At 54.6% G+C, this 23,475-nt stretch overlaps 3 protein-coding genes across 4 annotated transcripts in view; 1 reads left to right on the top strand and 2 right to left on the bottom strand.

The window, feature by feature from the left end:
• Nucleotides 1–250: 250 nt before the first annotated feature.
• Nucleotides 251–6,195, bottom strand: LTB (lymphotoxin beta). Its single transcript, XM_070418940.1, has 5 exons — nt 6,054–6,195; nt 3,806–4,279; nt 3,383–3,434; nt 3,133–3,204; nt 251–2,932 (listed from the first exon to the last, which is right to left on the bottom strand). Exons 2-5 carry the CDS (start codon nt 3,962–3,964, stop codon nt 2,496–2,498), a joined length of 720 nt encoding a protein of 239 aa, XP_070275041.1. The 5' UTR covers nt 3,965–4,279; nt 6,054–6,195; the 3' UTR covers nt 251–2,495.
• A 756-nt stretch (nt 6,196–6,951) lies between these two features.
• On the top strand, nt 6,952–9,205 carry LST1 (leukocyte specific transcript 1). Its single transcript, XM_070418941.1, has 4 exons — nt 6,952–7,528; nt 7,834–7,935; nt 8,217–8,239; nt 8,972–9,205. Exons 1-4 carry the CDS (start codon nt 7,501–7,503, stop codon nt 9,143–9,145), a joined length of 327 nt encoding a protein of 108 aa, XP_070275042.1. The 5' UTR covers nt 6,952–7,500; the 3' UTR covers nt 9,146–9,205.
• Nucleotides 9,206–10,751: 1,546 nt separating this feature from the next.
• The window catches only part of NCR3 (natural cytotoxicity triggering receptor 3), a 26,220-nt gene continuing 13,496 nt past the window's right edge, over nt 10,752–23,475 (bottom strand). The window contains exons 1-4 of one of the 2 annotated variants that reach the window (XM_070418954.1): nt 13,761–13,840; nt 12,638–12,838; nt 11,204–11,548; nt 10,752–11,063 (exon numbers count right to left, since the gene is read on the bottom strand). In XM_070418954.1, the coding sequence (XP_070275055.1) occupies nt 10,780–11,063; nt 11,204–11,548; nt 12,638–12,692 (684 nt within the window). In that variant the 5' untranslated portion in view covers nt 12,693–12,838; nt 13,761–13,840 and the 3' untranslated portion in view covers nt 10,752–10,779. Of the gene's footprint in view, nt 11,064–11,203; nt 11,549–12,637; nt 12,839–13,760; nt 13,841–23,475 lie in introns of those variants that run through there. The other variant, XM_070418953.1, reaches the window with a different exon arrangement.

The raw sequence follows: 23,475 nt of genomic DNA, 5'->3' as shown, positions 1-23,475 counted from the left end.
TACCAGATGAGTGAAGAGGCCACTTCCTGCAGGTGCAGGGCCCTCAGTTCCTCGGGGAACCTCGAGAAGAGAGGAACTCACCACGTCTATGGTACTGCAGGCGGTGTCTGATGGTGAGTCCCTGCCGTGGCTGTTCTGGCCGCAGGGGCCTTTAAAGTTCCTTATGAAGATTCCTTATGACAAATTCCAGCAAAGAAGATTGTTTTTTAAAATTTTTTTTATTGATTTTAGAGAGAAAGAGAGAGGGAGAGAGAGATGGAAACATCAATGATTAGAGAGAATCACTGACTGGCTGCCTCCTGCACGGCCCCCATGGGAATCAAGCCCACAACCAGAAATTGAACTGTGACCACTGAGGCACACCAGCCGGGTCAAGCAGATTTTTAAAAGCCTATACGGTTACTTACCATTCTTGCTGTTCCTATGTAAATAACAAGCCAACTTTATTGAAACTAGATTTATTTCACAAACAAATTGGTCTTGGCTATATTTGGTAACAATGAGGGTTATTTTAGAGAGCAAAATTGTTTAACACACCTTTCTGGATATTAGATTCTAGTGCTGTTCATTATTATTATTATTATTATTTTGTCATTACTGTTAATCGTCACCTGTGCCTTTGACCGCTATCGACCCTGGACCCTTCAGTCTTCAGGCCAACGCTGTCACCACTGAGTTAAACCGGTTCTTTGGAGGTTTTGTTCATACAGGTAAACTGGACCAGATCTTGAATTCTTCTAGTTTCTTCTAACATCTGGCTATGCATCTCCAAACTGACACTTCCATTCTTTCTCGAATCCTTTGATTTGTAATCCTTGAGAACTAAAACTGCCCTTTCCCAAGTCACACACGCTAAAGGGACGACTTGACATAAGCGTCAGAGAAATCCCAGCAGCTCACCCACTGACGGGCTTTGTGCCTGCAGAAGCAAGATCCCCAGAGACATTCAAGCTGCAGAGCAGGGCAACCGTCAGCCTGCGCCGCTCCCGCCATCGGAAGGCGACGAGCAGACATCTAGAACCCTTCTGGACTGGCTGCCTCCAGAGCTCAGGGAGGGCTGATGGGCAGCTCCAGTCTTACACACTGTTTTCTTTTGTTTCCATGGAGAGGCGCGTTATTTGCACCAGAGGCCTACCAGTCATTTTGGGAGCCACCGCATCACGGCCTCCTAAAATGAGACAACTGCTTCACTGAACTGACCTAGTCCCTGGAACCGGTACATGTGAGTAATATCTCAACTGGTCCTTTCCTAATGCTTCAACCTAAAACTCGGCACAAATACTGAGCTGACTGTAAACTCATAGGCAAGCGTGTCTCTAGCCCATGTGCCCACTCTGAGGGCCACGCCAGGTCCAAGGAAGGCACTGCCACCTTGACATCCAGGGACTTTAAAATGTTTTGTTTGATCTACGATGTTGTCTAAGAGAAAAAATCCTGATCAAAAGGGGAAATGAGTAGTAGAGTGAAGAAATGAACTACAGGCAACAGCGGGCAGGGGAAACCATGCGGTGTGCCGCAGGGCGGGTGACCCACTGGGGTGACCTAGATAGGGCCTTGGGTCCCCCTCCGCCTCCCCCGCTGGGGCTGAAAGTCAGTCATGGGGTGAGAGGACTGCTGTTACTCACCCCAGGCCCCCCACACTGGCCCACTCCGGGAAGGGGCCTGAAGTGTGATAGAGAGGTGAGAACTTTCCATCCCCGGAAGGTGGCATCATCTTTTCCTCCTCTCCTCCTCACGTTCTCCATGGCGTCCCAGACACCATCCCAGGCCGTCTCTCTCTCTCTCTCACCCGCCCAGCTCTCTCCGGCCTCCTCCCTGCAGCCCAGGAGCGAATGGGCTGGGGCAGTCCTGCCGGGCCTCTCCGGCTGCTCCCCGGCAATGGCTGCTCCTCGGCACCAGCTGCTGCCCAGCACCCACAAGGCTGCTTCCCGGCACCGGCTGCTCCCCGGCAATGGCTGCTCCCCGGCAATGGCTGCTCCCCGGCAGTGGCTGCTCCCCGGCACCGGCTGCTCCCCGGCAGTGGCTGCTCCCCGGCACCGGCTGCTCCCCGGCAGTGGCTGCTTCCCGGCACCGGCTGCTCCCCGGCAATGGCTGCTCCTCGGCACCGGCAGGGCTGCTCCTGCGGCTGGGCCTTTCTGAGCGGCGCTCGCCTTTTCCAGCAATGCCCCCTCACTGCCGGAGGGGGGTGCGGGGGGGTGCTGCGGCTCTGAGAATCAGGTGCTTGGAGATGCTTTGGGGTTTGAGGAGCTCCCCTTCCCTCTACCCTCCAACCGGCCAATGCTGGCGCCAGGCCGTTCAGGCGGAGACGGGGACCGGCCGCGTGGAGTCCTGCCTGGCGGCGAGCGCCCAGGGAAGCGCAGAGGCTGCCTAACCGCCGCCCCGACCAGACACGTGGCTCAGCCTCGCGGGCGCGTTCTTTATTGTCGGCTCACAGCAGCGGCCCCGCGCCCGGGTCCCCCCACCCCCGGCCGCGAAGCCCGTCCCCGCGGGCGGCGTCAGCCCACCATCACGGCCCCGAAGAAGGTCTTCCCGCGGCGGGAGTCCACCAGGGCGGGGTGGCTGATGTTGACGAACACGCGCTCGCCGCGCCGCAGCCGCGCCAGGCCGCCGAAGCCCACGCTCGCGTACCACAGCCTCCCGGGCGCGTCCAGCGCGGGGCGCACGGTCTCCGCGCCCTCCAGCAGCAGCTCGGGGGCCCCGCGGCCGTAGGCGCCGCCCGCCCGGTACAGCCGGCTCTGCAGCGTGAGCCCGCGGGCCAGGGGGTCGCGGTCGGCGGGGGGCGCCCGGCCGCGGTAGCCCACGTGGCAGTAGAGGTAGTAGAGGCCGTCCCGCGGCAGCGCCAGCCCCGCGGCGCCGAAGTGCGCGCCGCTCCGCAGGAACGCCTCCTCCTTGGCCGCCTCCCAGCCCAGCCCGCCGCCCGGCGTCCAGGCGCCTGCGGAGAGAGGGCGGCTCTCGGGTCCCGTCCCCGTCCCAGGGAGCGCCGTCGGGGGCGCGGGCGCGGGGCCGGCGGAAGGGGGCTCCGAGGGGCGAGGGCGCAGAGCCCGTGGGAACTGGCGCACCGCCCGGCGGAGCACAGGGCTCTCCCCGCCGGCGAGCAGCTGCCCGGGCTGGGCAGGTCTCCGAGGTCCTTACCTATGAGGTGGGCAGCTGGGAGCCCGGGGCTGGGATCGCTTTCTGCGTCCTGCTCCGGCAGCTCCTGGGGCCCTGGAAGGGGCGAGAGCCCAGGATTGGGGCAGGGCGGCCACCACGCCCCGACCCCCTGAGAGGGCAGGGCGCCAGGGCCCAGGGATTCCCGGAGGAAGAGCAGAGTATCTGGGGCTGCAGATGGATGGGGCGAGGAGTCCCGGGGGGCTGGAGCGGGAGGGGGACAGCCTGCTCTTACCGAGTCGCGGCTGGGCCCGTGCTTGCGCCCCGGGGTCAGTGGTCTCTGCTACCTGGACGGGGAGGAGGGTCACGGTGCCCAGAGTTCAGCCGTAGCTGATGCCAACCCCACCCCTGCCAATGGAGACCCAACCTCCCAGCCCAACACCCATCTCCCTGGAAGGGAGAGCAAGCCAGGCAGATACACTGGGCAGAGCGACAGGAGCCCGAGCATGTCTTGGGAAGAGGAAGAAGACAGACAGACAACCAGGAAGGGGCTTGGAGATATCAGGAGGCAACAGCATCACAGGAACATGGGAAAGAACCAACCAAGAGGCGACCAGACAGGCCAGCTGAGCAGGTGACACAGGGCCCCCTGGACGTAGCAGAGGTGAGCGAGCATGAGCAGCACCAAGCCCCCTGGGCACCGACTGCAGCCACTCACCAGCCCTTGCTTCTGGGGCGCCACCACCAGCACAGCCAGGACAGTGAGCGGCACAGCCAGCAGCAGGGTCACCAGGGAGGTGGTTCCTGCCACAGCCAGCAGGAGGCAGCCCTTCCCCTGGGGCCTCCTCCCCCAGCCCTCCAGCTCCAGTGCCCCCATGGAGACTGAGCCAGGGCCAGGGCAGGGGGGCTTTCATATCTCAGGGGTGGGGCCACCCCCTCCCCATAGACCCACACACCTGGCTGGGACTTTCCACACACCCCTGCTCCCCTCACCCAGCTTCCTGTTTACCCAGAGCTGGGGTGGGGCAGCTGGATGCCTGGGTTCCTTGAACTGGGGAAGGAGTGGAGGCGAGGAGGCAGGCTTTCAGGGTAGATCTGGAGGGTGTCTTAGCGATCTCCTGGCTCAGTGGGGGGGTGGGGGGGAGATGCGCCCCAGCAGGGCAGGTGGCTTGCAGAAAGCCTGGCAGCAAAGCTGCAATGAGAACACAAAACTCCCGATACCCAGCACAGCCTGCAGCCCTCTGCCCCCCAGATGCGGGTGCTGCACAGAGGGCTGCACCCCAGCCCTGAGGTCCAGAACGGGGGTCTTGAGTGATAGATGTCCCTGAGAAGAGCTATCCCTGCACTGGACTGACCTCCATTCCCATGCTCCCCCCTCTCCCCCCCAGCCCCCAGAACTGGCTGCACAGCGATGGCAGCTGCGGGGGGCCTGCCTCGCTGAGGAGGATGGGGGAGCATCACCTCCCTGGCTCCGGAGTGCACAGAAGAGCCATACGGCACCCCCCCAAAGAGCTTGGCACCCAGAAGAGTCCCAGCCATTGAGTAGCTGCTGACTGAATGTTAAGAAGAAATGACCAACGAATGAGCAAGCCAAACCAAGCAGCACTGACCCGATGAAGGCCGTGGTGGACAGTGCGGTGGGGGCTGAGGGGAAGGCCGGCCCGAGGACGTTAGAGGTGGTTGCACATCATCTCCCCTTCTCAAGGGCATGTGTTTGGATAATAACAATAATATAGCTAATAGGGCCCTAGCTGATTTGGCTCAGTGGATATAGCATCAGCCTGCGGATGGAAGGGTCCCAGGTTCAATTCCGGTCAAGGGCACATGTCTGGGTTGCAGGCTTGATCCAACGTGCAGGAGGCAGCCAATCAATGATTCCCTCTCATCATTGATGTTTCTACCTCTCTCTTCCTCTCTGAAATCAATTAAAAAATATTATATATATATATAGATAGATAGATAGATAGATATAGATATAGATATATAGATATGGCTAATCAGCAAATAGCACTTAGCATATGCCTGCCACAGATCTACACACTTTATAATAATTATTTTAATCCTGACAAAAATCCTGTAAGAGACACAAAGAGGTTAAGGAACTTGTGGAAGGTCACACAGTAATGGTAGAATCAGGATTTGAAACCCAGGCAGTCTGGCTTCAGAGCCTTGACCACGAGACAGTTGAAAAGCTAAGTGCTGGCTTCAGATTTGTGTACGTGGCTGCATGCGAGCGTCGCCTCCCTCGGCCCTCCGAGAAAGAAATGGAGAAGCAGACACTGAACTCGTCAATGATAAACATGGCCAAGAGGTTAGAGATGGAATGGACTGGTGTTTACAACTTTGAAAGGTATGCAATAATGAGATGAACAATAAGTGATAAAACAAATGTAGAAAAACGCTCATTGTAGACTCTAGGTGGTAGGGATATGTGCACTGTTCAATTCTTTCCATTTTTCTCTATTTAAACTTTTTAATAATAAATCTTTTTTAATATATATTTTATTGATTTTTTACAAAGAGGAAGGGAGAGAGATAGAGTTATAAACATCGATGAGAGAGAAACATCGATCAGCCGCCTCCTGCACACCTCCCACTGGGGATGTGCTTGCAACCCATGTACGTGTCCTTGACCGGAATCGAACCTGGGACCCTTCAGTCCGCAGGCTGACGCTCTATCCGCTGAGCCAAACCGGTTACGGCAAATCTTTTTTTTTTTAATGAACTGAATATTGTCCTCCTGTCCTGCAGTAGGGAGCACTGTGGAGGGAGAGAGGGAGGAAGTAGCAGAAAGTTTCTGAATTTGGAGAAGAAAATGCAAATGCACGTGGACTCAGGCACCACATCTCCTGAGCCCTGGCCTACACATGAGCTCCCCAGTCTCCGCCTCCTCAGGAACCGGCTGCAGTCCTCCAGCCTTCCTCCAGCCTCTGCCCAGAGGGCCTCAGACCACTGCCCTTGCTTACCTTTGTGCCTAACCTGAGAATGCTGCCTCCGGCAGGAAGTCCACCTGGACGGCCATCCCTCCTTTCCGAACACTAACCAGTCACCAACCCTAGATCTAAGAGCAGTGCCCATTAGACTTAGTCCGGCTGCCTTTGACTTTGTGGTTTGTAAATCAGCAACCATGCACTGAGAGAGAGAGAGAGAGAGACAGACAGACAGACTCCCAGACACCAGGTGGTGCAGGAGCCAGGTGTGTGTCCACCATACACCGAGTCACGAGCTTCAGCGGAGCAGTGTGGGAAGTCATGGGAAAGTCAGTCAGGGAAGCCCCCTGAGGAGGCGAAGTCACCGGCTCCCTCAGGGTCAGTAGGACTGCTGAAACCCAGAGGGTGCTCCATCCCAGGGGTCTGAAAGGAAGGATGCCCTAACCCTCACCCTCGAAGCCCAACTTCCTCTCTAACGGTGCTGTGCCGGGAGACACCAAGGCTGAGGGAGAGGCTGAAGCCAGAGGGGGTGGAGTGCCTTGGTGAGCACTTGCTTCCCCAGGCAGCTCTGCTGTGCTGTCCTCTAGAGTCGCCCTCCGCCTCCCACCCCCCACCCCGCCTGCAGGCCACAGCTGGGAGAGAGCAGGGATCCTTGGCAGGGAGAGCCAACAGACACCCAGACTGAGATGAGGCTATGAGGGGCGGGAGAGCATGGCTTTGAGGCTCCCTGGGCCCCAGAGGAGACCTGCCCAGCCTCCGTCTCGGATCCCTCCAAAGTGAAAAGCAGCCCACTCCTGCCCTCCTCCCCTAGTGGCCGCCTGGAGCCTCCTGCCACCTGGGCTGCTGCCCCCCTTCCCCCGCACCCCCACACCCCCACACCCCCACACAGCAGTTCCTCTCGGGCCCAGGAGGCTGTTTCCACGCCCTGGTCAGTGCATCCGGCTCTGGGGCAAAGTCCGAGGCCTCCTTCCTGCCCGCAAACAGGAACAAGCGGTTGCTGGGCAGGAAGCCTGAAGGGAAGTTAGGGGCCCCAGAGGCTCCTGCCCTCGCCAGCAGGATCTGCCCGCCCTGCCGAGCTGCCAGGGGGCTGGACACTGCCCACCTGCCTTTCCACCGTCCCCACTCGCACCCACACCCTGCTCCTCCCCCGCCATCGCTCTTCCGGAACAGAACCCAGAGCAGAACCCAGAACTGTTCGGGGCTGGAGAGGCCCAGGCGCCGCTGTCAGCCCAGCGGGCGGAGGGAAGGGGGCGGGTCCCCACGGGGAGATGGCACCACAGCCCCTATGCCCAGCCATGAGCGGGGTGACGGGAAGTGCCAGGGCAGGACAGGGCAGGAGCGAGGCTGCTGGGCCTGGGAAGATTGAGACAGAGGCCGGCTTTACCGATGAGGAACTCGAGGCACGTGACTCGCCCCAGGCCACTTTGGCCGCTGGGCAGGGGCCAGGCTTGCTCTCTGGGACCAGTCTCCCGAGCCCAGCCCAATGACAGCTTGTGGTGCTACCCCATCAGGTGAGGTGGCCTCGCCCGGCCCAGGCACAGCGGGTGCAGAGTTGGGGGGGGGGGGGAGCGGGCCAGGGACTGGGCGGTGGGGGGAGCAGTGGGGTGGCAGGGGGAGCCTCCGAGGGGTGAGAGGGCTCAGGGGTCAGTGATTAAACGATGGTGGGCGGGGCCTCTGCTGGGAGGCCAGGTGACAGGACGGTGAGGGATTCCTGAGGGCTGCTGTTCTGCCTCTGAAACTCCTAGAGAGGCACCGGGAGGGCGGGGTCAGTGGAGAGGGCGAGGGGCCCTCTGACACTCACCGCTTTTCCCCACAGACTGCAAATGGCCTTTCCTCTATGCGAGCTGGGGGCTGGGGGGCCTCCTGGCTGTGGTTGTGGCTGTTCTGTCCGCCTGTCTGTGTCGGCTCCATCGGAGAGGTGAGCCTGCCCTGACCCCCTCATCGCCCGCAGCAATGCCCCACCCGCATCCTTCCTACTGCTCTCCCAGGGCGCCTGCAGCCCGACACACCCTGGGAGGAAGGGGAGAAGCTGGGGAGAGGGAGGGGAGACTGTCCAAGTGGAGAGGCCAGGCTTTGGCTGTGGGAACCACAGGAGAGTCAGCAGCGAGGAGCCACCGCTGGTGGTGGGGGGGCGGGGGGGTCAGGGGGCCGGGCTGGGCCACCAGAGCTGGTCACGCTGAGCTGCTTCCTTTCTTCCAGTGAGGAAGCTGGAGAGGAGCTGGGTGAGTCCGGGGCCAGGGATGGGGGTGAGGGGCAGCAGGAGGGCCTGAGACAGAGATGGGGGCGAGGGAAGAGAGAGCAAGCAGGGGTGTGAGTCGGTGAGAAAATAAGAGGCAAAAGGAGAGAAATAAGAGAATGAGTAGAAAAGAGGAAAGAAATGGTACAGATATAGGAAGAGGAAATAAGACAGAAAAGAGAAAGAGAGAGAGGCCCAAATGAGAGAGACAAAGAGTGAAAGAGAAAGTCAGAGAGAAGGAAGGAGACACTGGGAAAAGGAAACAGACACCAGGACAGAGTAAGAGGGGGAGAGAGTGAGACACACGTGAGGAAGGGCAATGAGGGGAAGGACCCAGACTGAGGAGGGAGGGGAGGGAGAGCAGGGAGGGAAAGGAGGGAGAGGGAGGGGAGGGAGGGAGAGGAGGAGGGAGGGAGAGGGAGAGGGAGAGGAAGGAAGAGGAGCAGGGAGGAGGGGGGAGGGAAGGGGAGGAGGAGGGAGGGGGAGGGAGGGGGAGGGGAGGGGGAGGGGAGGGGGAGGAGGAGGGAGGGTGGGGGAGGGGAGGAAGGGATAGGGAGGGAGGGAGGGAGGGAGGGAGAGGGAGAGGGAGGGAGGGAGAGGGGACTGAGGAAGTAATGAAGAAAGTGGGGTGGGGTGGGGTGGGGTGGGGCGGAAGCTCACAGGGAAGGATGGGAGAGGCCCTGTGACCCCTGCCAGCCTGTGTGCCCGCCCGGCCCAGGCCCAGGCCCAGCTCCCGGAGCAGGAGCAGGAGCAGGAGCAGGAGCTCCACTACGCATCTCTGCAGCGGCTGCCCTGCAGGGAGCCGCCTGGCCATGGCCACCAGGAAAGGGAAGACTCCTTGCAGGACCCCGGCACCGACTACACCTGCGTTGCTGACAAGAAGCCCACCTGAGCACCTGCCCCCAGCCCTAGTGCATCCTGTGGCTCACCCAGTAAACACCTTGGTCTCAAACTTCCTGTGTCTCAGAGTTCTCAATCCATCTCAAGCCCCTCAGCACTACCACCATCAAACCCCTTCCCACCCACTCTGGGGTCAAGTAAGTGATTTCTTGGCTAAAGAAGGGTGTCTAGGGACCCAAGCTCCCCTGAAGGCTCGAAAAGAATACAGTGGTCCCCCCTTACCCACGGTTTCACTTTGAAACAGTGGAAACACTGGTCCAGTTACCCCTAGTCAGAAAATAGTAAACGGAAAATTCCAGAAATAAACAATTCCTAAGTTTTAAATTGCGCACCATTCTGAGCAGTGTGATGAAATCTCTGTCCCGCTCCATCCTGCCCGGGGCCTGGCTTCTCTTTGTCCAGCGAACCCGCCCTGGACATGCTACTGGCCTAGTCACTTAGTAGCCAGCCAGGTTGCAAGGGCGGCCGTCGAGGTGTCACTGCGCTTGTGTTCACGTCACCCTATGGCAGGCCAGTGCCCATGTCATTCACCTCACTTCGTCCATCACACAGGCAGGCACTGTATCCTCTCATGTCACAGGAAGCAGGGTGAGTATAGGAAAATAAGTTATCTTGAGAGAGAGAGAAACAACAGTCACATCATTTATATTATAGTACTAGAGACTTGGTGCATGAAATTCGTGCACAGGTGTGGTCCCTAGGCCTGGCTGGCAATCGAAGCCTGAGTGTCTGGTGTGGAAGGGCAGGTCCCAGCTGACCTCAGGGCCCTGGGCAGCACCTGAGCCCCCAGGGCCCTGAGCACCCCCCTCTGCCTGAGTCATCGGGCCCCTGCCCGACTCTCTCAGCACTTGGGAGCCAGGCAGCGGCCTCACCACCACCACCGCTGGTCGCCATCTACAGGGCGATGGGGCCCCACTCACACCCACCTTGGCCTGGCGCCACCCACTCACCTGCTCCACCATCCTGCTGTGTCCCGCTGTTGTCTGGGCTCATTAGGGCCAGCAGCACCTCCACTGCCGCCCGCTGCCCGCCATGTTCCACGCCGTTCCCTGGTGGTCAGCACATGTCATAGCAAGCAGTAGAACTCCTGGTGCAACGCCCGGTCAAGGGGACAATTTGCATATTAGGCTTTTATTATATAGGATATTGTTATAATGGTCCTATTTTATCATCGTTGTTAATCTCTTACCATGCCTAATTTATAAATTAAACTTCATCATAGGCATGTACAGGAAAAAACCACAGTATATAGAGGGCTCAGTTCCGTCCATGGTCTCAGGCATCCATGAGGAGTCTTGGAAGATACCCTCCATGGGGGGAGACTATTGTCTTTGTCTGTGGGCAGTTGACAATTGGACCAATCAGATTTGATATCCCTCATTCTCCTCCTCCTGGGCTGGGAGAGCTGGGTCACTTCCTGTTGAGCCCCAGGCTGAGGGGAGGGGGTTCCTCCAGGCACAATTGCAGGGAAGCTCCCTCCTTGGACATTCCTAGGCCAGGCATAGCAGAAGGGAGAACCCAGAGAGGGGCACACTGGGGTGTTGGGGGACGGGGAAGGAAACACAGAGGCTCACTGGAAGTTCGTGGTAGGGCCGATTTATTGGGGTCTCCTGAAGAATGCTGGGGTCACTGGGGTCTGGAATCACTCATCAGAGGCATCCAAGAGGCGGCAGTGGCCTGGCAGGGAGGTGGCCGAGTCCCTGGTGCTGCGAGGCTCCTCTCGCCTTGGCCTCTGTCTCCCCCCTCCAGCACGCTCGCTGCTCCACCTTCTCTTAGGCCATTGTCATGGCTCCATGACGCACACTTGCCTTGGTAATAGATGGTGCTGCCCATGGCCACGGAGAGAAAGCTGAAGGCATAGAATCCAGCCCGAAGGAGGAGGGCCGCGAGGGGCCCTGGCCCAGGAGGTCCTGCATGTGGGTGGTGGAGAAGGGCTTGGTCAGGGGGCTGGGAAAGAGGTGTGTGCCGCGGGAGGGACAGCAGCGGGCGCCTCGGGGAAGGACTCTCAACTTCAGGGAGAGTGGAGCCTCCAGCCAAGAGGGGGCCTCACCTTTCTCCACCACCAGCAGAGTCCCGTTCCCTGTCCCGACACCCAGGCCCAGCACCTCCACCTGGCACACGTAGACGCCGGCGTCTGGGCCTCGGGTATCCCAGATGTGCAGCTCCGCCTGGTGGTCACAGAGGAAGCGGGAAGAGGCAAGAGGGGCCAGGCGGCCCCTGAACTCTGGGGTCCCATTCCTCACTTCCTTCCCCGGGGCCACCATGTCCCGATACCATGTGACAGAGCCAATGGCCAGTGTCCCTTGGCTGGCATTGAAGGAGCAGGGCACGAGGGCAGCGGCACCCTCCTGGGCATGAACCTCAGGGGGCTGGGTCACCCAGAGAGCACAGGATCCTAGGGGCAGAGAGAAGACCCAGGTAAACACCTCCCCCGATAACCCACCCGAGGAGAAAAGACAAGAGAGCTCAGCGTGGACTGTCCCAGCTTGTGGGTGCCTCGTTAACCCCTTTCCTCCTTACCAATCTAATAGCTAATACTGCTTATTAAACCCTTTTCTAATTCTTTCCTATACCAACCCTCACCCTGCCTCTCATTGTGTTCCAGCTGCACTCATCAGCAGCGTCTTGCTGAAGCTTACCCTGCAACAGTGACGTGGGAGCTCACTGGCGAATGGGCTGCCAGTTAACTGGTGTCATTGATCACATCTCTCCAGGCACTGTGCCCGCCGGTGGGTCCGCAGCCACCACCTTGCTGCTTTGTGTTTTGTTAAAGAGCATCAAGTACTTAAATCTCCAGGTGAAGACCTGGCTGCCATTGATTGAGATCTCACTTAACTGATCGAAATTGATGAATTAAACCCATTCTTGAAATCCCTGATTAAATTCTCGAGTTAGTGAAATTTACCAGGCATTCTTCTATTTCAGTGGTTCTCAAACTTGGGAACTCATGGATAGCACCTAGCGTCTTTGTTGAACAGGTCCCTGGGCCCCACCCCGGAGACTTTTATTCGGTGAGTCTGGAGGGGGTCTGGCTGATCTGAAGCTACAGGTCTGAGTCCAGGAATATGTCTGACAGGGAAGGTCTCTCAGTGAATTAAAGTCAGTTCCACTAGGAAACTTAGATTTAATTAGGTCTCCCAAACTCCTAATTCTATCTACACCAAGATATAAACTCATCAAATTAAAACTGACCCCTTTAAAGAAAGTGACCACTTCAAGCCAATTTTGCTGGTTCTTTCAACTTTATCTTATTAGGAAGGTGGCTGGGAAGAAAGGCGCTCTGGGTGGAAGCTGGGCGTGACCGTGACCGTGACCGTGCCAGCAGGCAGCACGGAGGGAACCAAGCGGGGAGTTCCGGATGTCATCTCCCGTCAGGGCTCCCATCAGCCCCCACCAAGCCTGCTCTCCAGACATCTCTATCGAACCTCCCCCGGCCCCCCCTCCTGGCCCACACCCCTCAGGGTCCTGGGAGGAAGCCCGTCACCTGGATGGAGTACGATGAAGACGAGCAGCAGCGTCCGGGCCATGTGCGAGGGCATTCCAGCTGACGAGGGGACCTGAGCAGCCAGGCTGGCCCAGGAGGAACGACCCTCGCTGAGCAGGCCTTGGTCCCCAAATGCCGGTGGACTTTCTAGGACACACAGGACTCACACGTCACCTGCTAGGGACCTCCGCCTCCTGGCACCTTGGGCATGGAAGGCATGGCTGAGGACAGAGGCTTCTGCGGACGGTGAGATCTGGGTCACAGGAGGTGGCTTAAGTGTTAGAGGGGGAGTGGAGGCCTAGGTGTCTGCAAAGCCAGGGTAGGTGGGTGAGACCAGGATGTGGTTCCCCCAGCTTCCGATGTTCAAGAAGACCAGCCCTTAACCCGGAATACCTCCGGGAGCCCTCCTGGGCCCAGAGTGAACCTGCTTTCCCACCTGTTGGCTCCCCAGTGCCCAGGCCCACCCATCCATTTCTTTCCCTGGAATCCGACCCTCCCAGGGGCAGCTCTAGAGATTCTATAATTGAGGGGATTAGAAGAAGCGAGCTGATTAGTGGTGGTGACAAGGTTTGCTCGGGGCTTGCTTCCTGTTTAACTTAGACCTGCGAGGTTTGGCGGGGTGAGTGCAGCTGATGGAGAAGTTGGAACCCTTCATATTCAAGTCTCCATGGAAGGAGTCCGGCTCGCTGGGGTCCGCTTTACCCACCACGTTCTGTGTGGCCCGCCCACCACTGGTACATTCACTCCTTTATTGCCGCGCTCGTTATTTAACCAGCATCCGCTGAGAACGCAGAGGCCATTACAGGGAATGTGTTCGTACAGACACAAATGAGAGACACATCGTGTGCATGTAGCTCACGGCTGTAGAGGGGTTAATACGAGAATATGGCACACACGTGCATGGCAGAGCCGCCTGAGGAGCACAGCACGGGCACAAGAGGGTGACCTGTAATGTGCCTGGTGAAACAGGGCCAGCCTCACCAACACTTCTCTCTGGCTCCTTCGATGTTATGTATTTATCTTATTTATTTTATTTTTAAAATCCTCACCTGAGGATATGTTTATTGACTTGAGAGAGAGGAAGGAGGGGGGCGGGGGGGGAGACAGAGAGAGAGAGAAATACCAGTGCACAGGACAATGCTCCAACCAACTGAGCACCCCGCCGGGCTCTCTGTACGCTTTTAGATGAATGCGTTGTTTTCCTTGGTGCCTGTGTTTCTAGCTCTGTTCACAATACAGGGTAGATAGCTAGCGCCACCGCCACCCCCCCCCCCCCCCGCCCCCATCCCGGGGTGATCTGAAGCTTTTCGTTGTTTTGGAGAAGCAGTAATCTCATGGTTAAGCCCGCCGGCGTGGAGTCTGACTGTGTGCAAATGCCAGCTCCCCGCAATCTATAAGCCCCAACAAACGTGGCTTCTCAGAACCGCCTCGACAAGCAGGCGCGCCACAGCCCGGGAGGACGGCCTCCGCCCTTCCCCAGCCGCGGACGCTGCGTCGGGGCCACCCAGCCCGCGGCGGGACGGAGCTGCCAGGCTGTGCGAGGTCTGCCCCCTGCTGGTCCTGGAGCGTGAGGCAGCCGGGGGCCCAGAGAGGTGGCTTTACCCACCTGGCCTCCGCCCTGCCCTGCCCTTGCCTGGTCCTATGGACACCTATCACCACCCAAAGAGTCAGCGTCGAGAAAAAGGTGTCTGCTCCGCAGCTGGGAGAAGCCCCGGGTTTGGAGAGGGCCGGGAGGTCACCTCTCAGTGGCCTGGGGGCGGGTGGATGGGCCGCCTGCTGAGTGCACACAGCACAGCGCGCTGCTCCGCGCCCAGGGCCACGCGGCCTGGAAGGCAGCCTCATGGGAGTCCTGGTTCCACCACTGACGCATCTGCAAAGTGGGAGTCGCATCTGTTACTGCCAGACCCTGCTGTGCTGTGCCCTAGCGCCTCCCAGTCCCGGGCTAGGCTGGCCGATGTCACAGCTGGGCCTGAACTGAATGAAGGGTGTCTTGCTCTCTTCCTCTTTCCTCTACCTATGATTTTCAATATCCAAAACTTGTAGATTCCAAAGACAACACTTAGATGTAATCCGTCTGGAATAACCCTGGGACGTGTGTGGCCTTTTTCAGTAACGCTGAGACGCCTGGGGAACTTCACCCTGCGGGATGGGAACTGCCCTGCAAATTAACTCAGTGGACACAAGGATGGAATCTTCCAAGAGAACAGTTCACCGGGGACCCCGGACTCAATGAACAGAAAAAGCTGTGAAGCTGCCTGGCCAGCGTGGTTAGTGGCTGAGCGTCGACTTATGAACAAGGTTCGATCCTGAGGTCCCAGTTCAATTCCCTGTAGGGCACATGCCTGGGTTGTGGGCTTCATCCCGGGGGGGGGGGGGGGGGGGGGATGCAGGAGGCAGCCAATCAATGATTCTCTCATTCTCATCATTGATGTTTGCATCTTTCTCTCCCTCTCCCTTCCTCTCTGAAATCAAGAAAAATATTTTTTAAAAGAAAAGCTGTAAAGTGATGCACACACCTGTCTAACTCCTGTAACACCCAGCTGTGTGCTGACCAGAGTGCGGTCAGGACCAGTAAATGCCCAACACAGAGCTCAGGGCAGGTGACGAGGTGACACCCCGAAGGGACCCTGGGACCCTGCACAGGTGATCCCACCTCAGCGGGTGTCCCCTCCTCTAAGTGTTGGCAGGGGTGAGATGTGGGCGACTTCTCTGATCAAGTCCTTACAAACGTTTTCAAACTAATTAATGGTTCCAGTTTATACTTTCAACCTCTGACCACGACGTCTCCTTTGAGGTTCATAGCATTGGACCCTGTCACCTTCGTTCTTTCTGTGTCATTGTCCAACTTCCCTCACATTCACCAAGAGCTGGCATCTGCCTCTCCAGTTTCCTTTCTGTTTCAACCTCTGTCATCAAGACCTAATGGCCAGGTAGATGACATTTATATAAATACTAGAGGCCCGATGCACGCAATTCATGCAAGGGGATCAGCCCTCGCAGCCTTGGTGGCTTGCCTCGGCCCTCACAGCCCTGGCTTTGTCTGGCAGGTCGTCCAGAAGGATGTACGGAAGGTAGTTCGGCTGTCTGGTCTAATTAGCATATTATGCTTTTATTTTATATATATATACTAGTGGCCCGGTGCACAAAAATGTGTGCACTCGGGGGGCATCCCTCAGCCCATCCTGCCCCCTCTAACAGTCTGGGAGCCCTCACAGGATGTCCTACTGATGGCCCTGTGGGGAGTGGGCCTTAGCCACAGTCTGGCCTCCCTCTGTGGAAGGCAACTGACCCATCAGGTATATAGATACTTTCTGAAGGCAGCACAGACTCCTTCCTTATTTCTTTCCTCTGTGGTTGGAGAATAGGGGACTAAAAGGTGGAGACAGAACTGTGGCCGGGCCTGGGGCTCTTGTAGGCAGCAGAAAGAAGGAAAGGGCTGGGGAAAGTCTAGACATGGTTTGCTTCAGTTTTCCTCCCTTCCTCCAGGCCCCTCACTCTGTTCTTTCCTTGTCATGGACGCTTGGGACTCGGACTGACAGGAGCCCAGCGATGGTGGAGTTCAGCCCTCTCACTTCTCAGCTGAACATATAAACGCCTCACATTCCAAGTGGAGCTGTTTTCAAGTGGCTAAAGTGCTGGCAATTCATGCCTCCTGGCCTTTCCTCTCTGGGGCTTCCACCATGGGTCAGTTGCAAACTTCACCGAGACACCGAAGCAACTCTGCCCTGGTAGTTCTGCACCGGCCCCTGCACTCTTCCTTGAGGTCTCTGGGTCCACAGTCTGAGCTCAGGGAGGTCACCCAGAGCCCGTTGCCCCGGACAGGTGGGGCAGGGGGGCTAGCTTGAAGAGCTGGAGGAAGATGGCAGAGTAAGAGTGGTATGAACCAGCGCCTGCTTAGCCAGACTTCCTAAGCTCCCCATCGGGCTCAGGCCGGGCCCCTTCCCCACACCAGGAGGATCCCAGTTGAGGTCCCCTCCCTGCACCCAGCGCTCTCCTCCCTGTTCTACCACTGGGGGAAGGGAGCAGCTCAGCTGCTCTGGACCCTGCCAACCTGGCAGGCTGAGGCACAGGAGGTGCAGCCTAGGGTGCTGGTGGCTGCGAGCCTTCTCCCCCACCCTGAAACGTGGTGTGGGGTTGCAGCAGCTCACAGCCATCCCTGGGCACCATGCATGGAGAAACCGCTCTCCACTGGGCCACCATCCACCGATCTGAAGGCAGCCCACGTTGTGCCAGCCCCTTGTGCCGGTCAATCAGGGAGGGATGCTGGATGCAAAATTCCACTTCTCTCTCTCTCTCTCTCTCTCTCTCTCTCTCTCTCTCAGAGTGGGCCCCGTGTCTCCAGTGGGCGGGTGAGGGCTCTGGCGAGGCAATCTGCACCGCTTGCATTCCCCCAGCCCCTGCCCACCCCCTGATCGCATTGGGACATGTCTCCTGCTGCATTCCCAAACCCCTGGGTGCCCCTGCCCAGCACTGCTCTCAGGCCTGGGGTGGGGGTGAGGGACGTGGAGCACCGTCCTGAGGGCAGCCCTTACTGGCTTGGAATCACAGTGGTCAATCAGGGAGGGATGCGGGATGCAGATCGCCTAGTCTGAGCCCTCGCATGCCCGCCAGAGACGTGTCCCAATGCGATCCGGGGGCGGGCGGGGGCTGGGGCAATGCAATTGGTGCCCATTGCCTCGCCGGAGCCCTTGCCCACCCACCGGAGACACGTGCCAATGCGCGTGGGCTGGGGCAAAGGCAAGCGGTGCGGATCGCCACGCCCAAGCCTTCACCTGCCCACCAGAGACATGTCCCAATGCGATCCCGGGGCTGGCGGGGGCTGGGGCAATGCAATTGGTGCAGATGCCTCACTGGAGCCCTCACTTGCCCACTGAAACATCCCAATGCGATCTGGGGGCGGGCGGGGGCTGGGGCAAGGCAAGCTGTGCCCATTGCCTCGCCGGAGCCCTTGCCCGCCCACCGGTGGGCAAGCAAGCGCTCTGGCGAGGCATCTGCACCAATTGCATTGCCCCAGCCCCCGCCCGCCCCCGGATCGCATTGGGACGTGTCTCTAGTGGGCAGGTGAGGGCTTGGGCGTGGCGATCCTCACCGCTTGCTTTTGCCCCTGCCCATGCGCATTGGCACGTGTCTCCGGTGGGCGGGCAAGGGCTCTGGCGAGGCAATGGGCACCGCTTGCCTTGCCCCAGCGCCCGCCCGCCCCCAGATCACATTGGGATGTGTTTCCAGTGGGCAGGCGAGGGTTCCGGGGAGGCATCTGCACAGATTGCATTGCCTCAGCCCCCGCCTGCCCCTCGGATGGCATTGGGACATGTCTGCAGTGGGCAGGCAGGGCTCCGGCAAGGCGATCAGCTTGCCTTTGCCCCAGCCCCCGCCGGCCCCCGTGTTGTGTCTTGTCTCTGGTAGGCGGGCTAAGGGATTGGCACCACTTGCCTTGGCCCCAGCCCCCGCCCGCAAATGGCACACGGGAGTGGGCCCTGTCTCTGGTAGGTGGGCGAAGCAATCAGCACCCGCTTGCCTTGGCCCCAGCCCCCACCTGACCCAGATCGCACACGGGGGAGGGCTCTGGTGCAGTGATCAGCACCACTTGCCTTGGCCCCAACCCCCCCGCAGACCCCATGGCAAACGGGGGGCCTGGATGGTGGCTTTCGCTGTCCTACCCTGCCTTCAATATGCAAATTAGCCACCATCTTTGTTGGCGGTTAACCGCCAACTTGGCTGGCAGTTAATTTGCATATCACCCTGATTAGCCAATGGGAAGGGTAGCGGTTGTATGCTAATTACCATGTTTCTCTTTTATTAGATTAGATAATTATATATAATTATATATATAATTTATTTCAGAGAGGAAGGGAGAGGGAGAGAGAGACAGAAACATCAATGATAAGAGAGAATCATTGATCGACTGCCTCCTGCACGCCCCACTCTGGGGGTTGAGCCCGCAACCTGGGCATATGCCCTTGACCAGAATCAAAACCCAGGAACTTTCAGTCCACAGGCCAATGCTCTGTCCACTGAGCCAAGCCGGCTAGGGCAGGATACATGACATTTTAAATACTTAGATACATTATATACAGTAACATTCACAGATATTAAGCATACAGTTTGATGAACTCTGGCAAATATATGTCAACAATGCTGCCACTGACATGTAGATTATTCCCATCACCCCAGAACTTTCCTCATGTTCATTTTTGGTCAACCCTTCCCCACTCCCAGAAGCAACCACTGATTCTTGCCCCTACAGATTAGTTTAATTTATTTTTGAATCTCATGTAAATGGAATCCTATGCTATGCACTCTTGTACCTGGCTTCTTTCCTTCTACATAATGTCTGTGACGTTGATCTATGTTGTTGCCATATCAGTAGCTTGCCCCTTCATTGCTGAGTAGTATTAGATTATACTAGTTGGTTTACTTGTTCACTTCATTATGTACAATCGGATTGTTTCTTATTTTTGGCTATTATAAACCAATCTCCTATGAACATTCTTGTACACATCTTGCATATGACTTTTCAATACACGATTTCTTTTTAAAAAATATTTTTATTGATTTCAGAGAGGAAGGGAAAGGGAGAGATAGAAACATCAACGATGAGAGAGAATCATTGATCGACCGCCTCCTCCACGCCCCTTACTGGGGATTGATCCCACAACCCAGCATGTGCCCTGACCAGGAATCTAACCACGACCTCCTGGTTCATGGGTGGATGCTCAACCACTGAGCCACAAGGGCCGGGCTCAATACTTGGTTTCCCAGTTGCTTCACCTTGTCCACTCCAACCATAACCTTGATTCTACATGACCCACACCTTGGATCTTATCACCGTGGACGCTGTTCCACTCTAGAGTCTTACCTCCTCTTCACAGAAACGTAAGGGCTTTACTGTCATAGCCACGGTTTTTTTTGTTTTGTTTTTGTAAAATGTATTTTTATTGTTGAAAGTAATACAGATGTCTCCCTTTTCCCCCATTGACATCTCCCTGGCCACTCCCACCCCTCAGCACATGCCCTACAGTCTATGTCATTAGTTATGCTTACATGCATGCATACAAGTCCTTTGGTTAATCTCTTACCTACCCCCACAATCCTCCCCAGCCTTCCCGCTGTAGTTTGACAGTCTGTTCAATGCTGCTCTGCCTCTGTATCTATTTTTGTTCATCAGTTTATAATGGTCTTTATTATCCATAAATGAGTGAGATCATGTGGTATTTTTCTTTCACTGCCTGGCTTATTTCACTTAGCATAATGCTCTCCAGTTCCATCCATGCTGTTGCAAATGGTAGGAGTTCCTTCCTTTTTAAGCAGCATAGTATTCCATCGTGTAGATGTACCACAGTTTTCTAATCCATTCATCTGCTGATGGGCACTTAGGCTGTTTCCAGATCTTAACTATGGTAAATTGTGCTGCTATGAACATAGGGGTGCATATATCCTTTCTGATTGGTGTTTTTGATTTCTTGGGATATATTCCTAGAAGTGGGATTACTGGGTTAAATGGCAGCTCCATTATTAATTTTTTGAGGAAACTCCATACTGTTTTCCATAGTGGCTGCACCAGTCTGCATTCCCACCAGCAGTGCACGAGGGTTCCTTTTTCTCCACATCCTCGCAAGCACTTGTTGTTTGTTAATCTGTTGATGATAGCCATTCTGACAGGTGTGAGAGGGTACCTCACTGTTGTTTTGATTTGCATCTCTCTAATGATTGAGCTTTTTTCATATGTCTCCTGGCTTTCTGTATGTCCACTTTCAAAAAATGTCTATTTAGGTCCTTTGCCCATTTTTTATTGGATTGTTTATCTTCCTTTTGTTAAGTTGTATGAGTTCCCTATAAATTTTGGAGATTAAACCCTTATCGGATGTAACATTGGCAAATATGTTCTCCCATGCAGTGGGCTTTCTTGTTTTGTTGATGGTTTCTATTGCTGTGCAGAAGCCTTTTATTTTGATGTAGTCCCATTTGTTTATTTTCTCCTTAGTTTCCATTGCCCTAGGATAGGGGTGGGCAACCCCTGGCATGCGTGCCAAACATGGCACGCTGGTAACTTGTGCTGGCACGCAAAACCCTCTCTTATAATCTTCCATTTACAATTTTTTTCTTAATATCGACTTTTTTATTTTTCAGATAAATTCAGTGTAGGTGCATCTTAGATAAATAAATAATTTTACATAACAAGTTATCTTAAAGACCATAGACATGGATTGACGAGAGAGAGAAAGAGCAATTTCAATAATGTCGAAAACGAACTATTGAGGACTTGGAATGCCATTCCAGAAATTTTTTTCTGTTTAAAAAGCTTTGCAACAGCGTTACTCTCCATGTTTTCATCCACATACGCTTGTGAATCTTTGTTCTCAGTGATGAATTTTGTTAAGTCTCGTAATAGGAGTAGTCTGACAGATGAAAGTAGTAGCTCGTGCATATCTCTGAAGGTCACAAAATATAAACCTGATGTAAAATCTCCGTTATCAGTGATGCAGCAGCAAAAGTCCCCCTGATAATATCAAACGGAGTCATAAAGTTTTCTGTCGGACTATCAGTGTACATGTATACATTAAAAAAATGTATTTTTCATCATCATATACTGTGTTTTTTGTCACTCAAATGAATTTTATTATTTCTTCAAGGTCGTTCACATACGTACACCTTAAGAGATATCAAGTAGATGTAACATGTTCTCAAAAAATTAGGGTTGGCACGCAGAAGAATTCTGAGTCAGAGATTTTGCAGGTTTTGGCACGCACTCACAAAAAGGTTGCCCACCCCTGCCCTAGGAACTGTATCAGTAAAAATATTGCTACAACATATGTCTGCTATTTGCTGCCTATGGATTCTTCTAAGATTTTTATGGCTTCCCATCTTACGTTTAAGTCTTTTATCCATTTTGAGTTTATTTTTGTGTATGGTGTAAGTTGGTGGTCTAGTTTCATTTTCTTGCATGTATCTGTCCAATTTTCCCAGTACCATTTATTGAAGAGACTGTCATGACTCTATTGTATGCTCTTGCCTCCTTTGTCAAATATCAATTGAGCATAATGGCTTGGGTCAATTTCTGGGTTCTCTGTTCTGTTCCATTGGTCTATATGTCTGTTCTTGTGTCAGTACCAGGCAGTTTTGAGAACAGTGGCTTTGTAATACAGCTTGATATCTGGTACTGTGATCCCTCCAACTTTTCTTCTTTCTCAGGATTGCTGGGGCTATTCGGGGTCTATTTTTTAATATTTTCATTTTTATTTTTTTAAATATATTTTATTGCCCTAACCGGGTTTGGCTCAGTGGATAAAGTGTCGGCCTGCGGACTCAAGGGTCCCAGGTTCCATTCTGCTCAAGGGCATGTACCATGGCTGCGGGCACATCCCCAGTAGGGGGCGTGCAGGAGGCAGCTGATTGATGTTTCTCTCTCATTAATGTTTCTAACTCTCTATCCCTCTCCCTTCCTCTCTGTAAAAAAAAATCAATAAAAAAATATTTTTAAAAAATCGAACGTGGGACCCTTGAATCCGCAGGCCGACGCTCTATCCACTGAGCCAAACCGGTTCGGCTTTATTTCTTTGTTTAATTCTTTATTGTTTAATGATTTCTTTCTTAATCTCATTGGTAACCCATTCATTGTTTAATAACATGCTAGTTAGGCTCCATGTGTTTGAATGTTTTGGGGTGTTTTTACTTAGTTGATTTCTAATTTCATTCCACCAAGCCAGCATTACAAGAAATGCTAAAGGGATTGCTGTAAGGGATTGCTGAGAAGAAGAAACAGAGAGAGAAACCTAGCCATACAGAATTAAAATGGCTATAAATAAATACCTCTCAATAATAACCCTAAATGTCAATGGATTAAATGCTCCAATCAAAAGGTGTAGGGTAGCTGAATGGATTCAAAAAACATGACCCAACTATATGCTGTCTACAAGAGACCCATCTCAAAACAAAAGACACACACAGGATGAGAGTGAAGGGATGGAAAAAAATTTTCCATGCAAATGGAAAAAGAAGAAAAAGCTGGAGTAGCAATACTTATATCTGACAAAATAGACATCAAAATGAAGGCCATCACAAGAGACAACAAAGGTCACTACATAATACTATCCAACAAGAGAATATCTAACCCTGGTAAACATATATGCACCCAATATAGGTGCACCTAAATATTTATTTATTTATCTATCTATCTATTTATTTATTTATTTATTTATTTTTAAGTGAGTTGGACCTGGCCAATAGATCCAGGGTGGGAGTGGTTTTTTTTTTTCTTTCTTTCTTTTTAAAAAAATATATTTTATTGATTTTTTACAGAGAGAAAGGGGTAGGGATAGCGAGTTAGAAACATCGATGAGAGAGAAACATCGATCAGCTGCCTCCTGCACACTCCGTGCTGGGGATGTGCCCGCAACCAAGGTACATGCCCTTGACCAGAATCGAACCTGGGACCTTTCAGTCTGCAGGCTGACGCTCTATCCACTGAGCCAAACCGATTAGGGAACACCTAAATATTAAAAAAAACAAACAACTTCTAGAGGACTTTAATGGAGAGATTGACAACAATACAGTCATAGTAGGAGACTTTAACACCCCTCTGACTTCCCTGGACAGATCTTCCAGACAAAAACTTAACAAGGAAACAGAGACTCTAAAGGACACACAGGATCAGATGGATTTAATAGACATTTATAGACCATTTCACCCCAACGCAGCAGAATATACATTCTCAAGTGCACGTGGACCATTCACAAAAGTATGGAGTTTCCTCAAAAAATTTAAAATGGAACTCCCATTTGACCCAGTGATCCCACTTCTAGAAATATATCCCAAGAAATCAGAAGCATCAATCAGAAAGG

This window comes from Myotis yumanensis, unplaced genomic scaffold, assembly GCF_028538775.1.
Source record: "Myotis yumanensis isolate MYYU_CA2020_CCGP unplaced genomic scaffold, mMyoYum1.0.hap1 SCAF_6, whole genome shotgun sequence".
In the NCBI taxonomy this organism is placed as follows: Eukaryota; Metazoa; Chordata; class Mammalia; order Chiroptera; family Vespertilionidae; genus Myotis; species Myotis yumanensis.
Note: the sequence above shows the minus strand (reverse complement) of the source record. Positions and strands in the feature narration are given on the sequence as shown.

Bases quoted from the DNA above. Each gene is read 5' to 3' on its own strand.
- LTB (XM_070418940.1), bottom strand. From the start codon at position 3,964: ATGGGGGCACTGGAGCTGGAGGGCTGGGGGAGGAGGCCCCAGGGGAAG. The intron at 3,435-3,805 runs GTGAGTGGCTGC...CTCCCCGTCCAG, and splicing joins CGCCCCAGAAGCAAGGGCTG to GTAGCAGAGACCACTGACCC. The intron at 2,933-3,132 runs GTAAGGACCTCG...CTCTCTCCGCAG, and splicing joins CCCAGCTGCCCACCTCATAG to GCGCCTGGACGCCGGGCGGC.
- LST1 (XM_070418941.1), top strand. From the start codon at position 7,501: ATGACAGCTTGTGGTGCTACCCCATCAG. The intron at 7,529-7,833 runs GTGAGGTGGCCT...TTTTCCCCACAG, and splicing joins TTGTGGTGCTACCCCATCAG to ACTGCAAATGGCCTTTCCTC. The intron at 7,936-8,216 runs GTGAGCCTGCCC...CCTTTCTTCCAG, and splicing joins GTGTCGGCTCCATCGGAGAG to TGAGGAAGCTGGAGAGGAGC.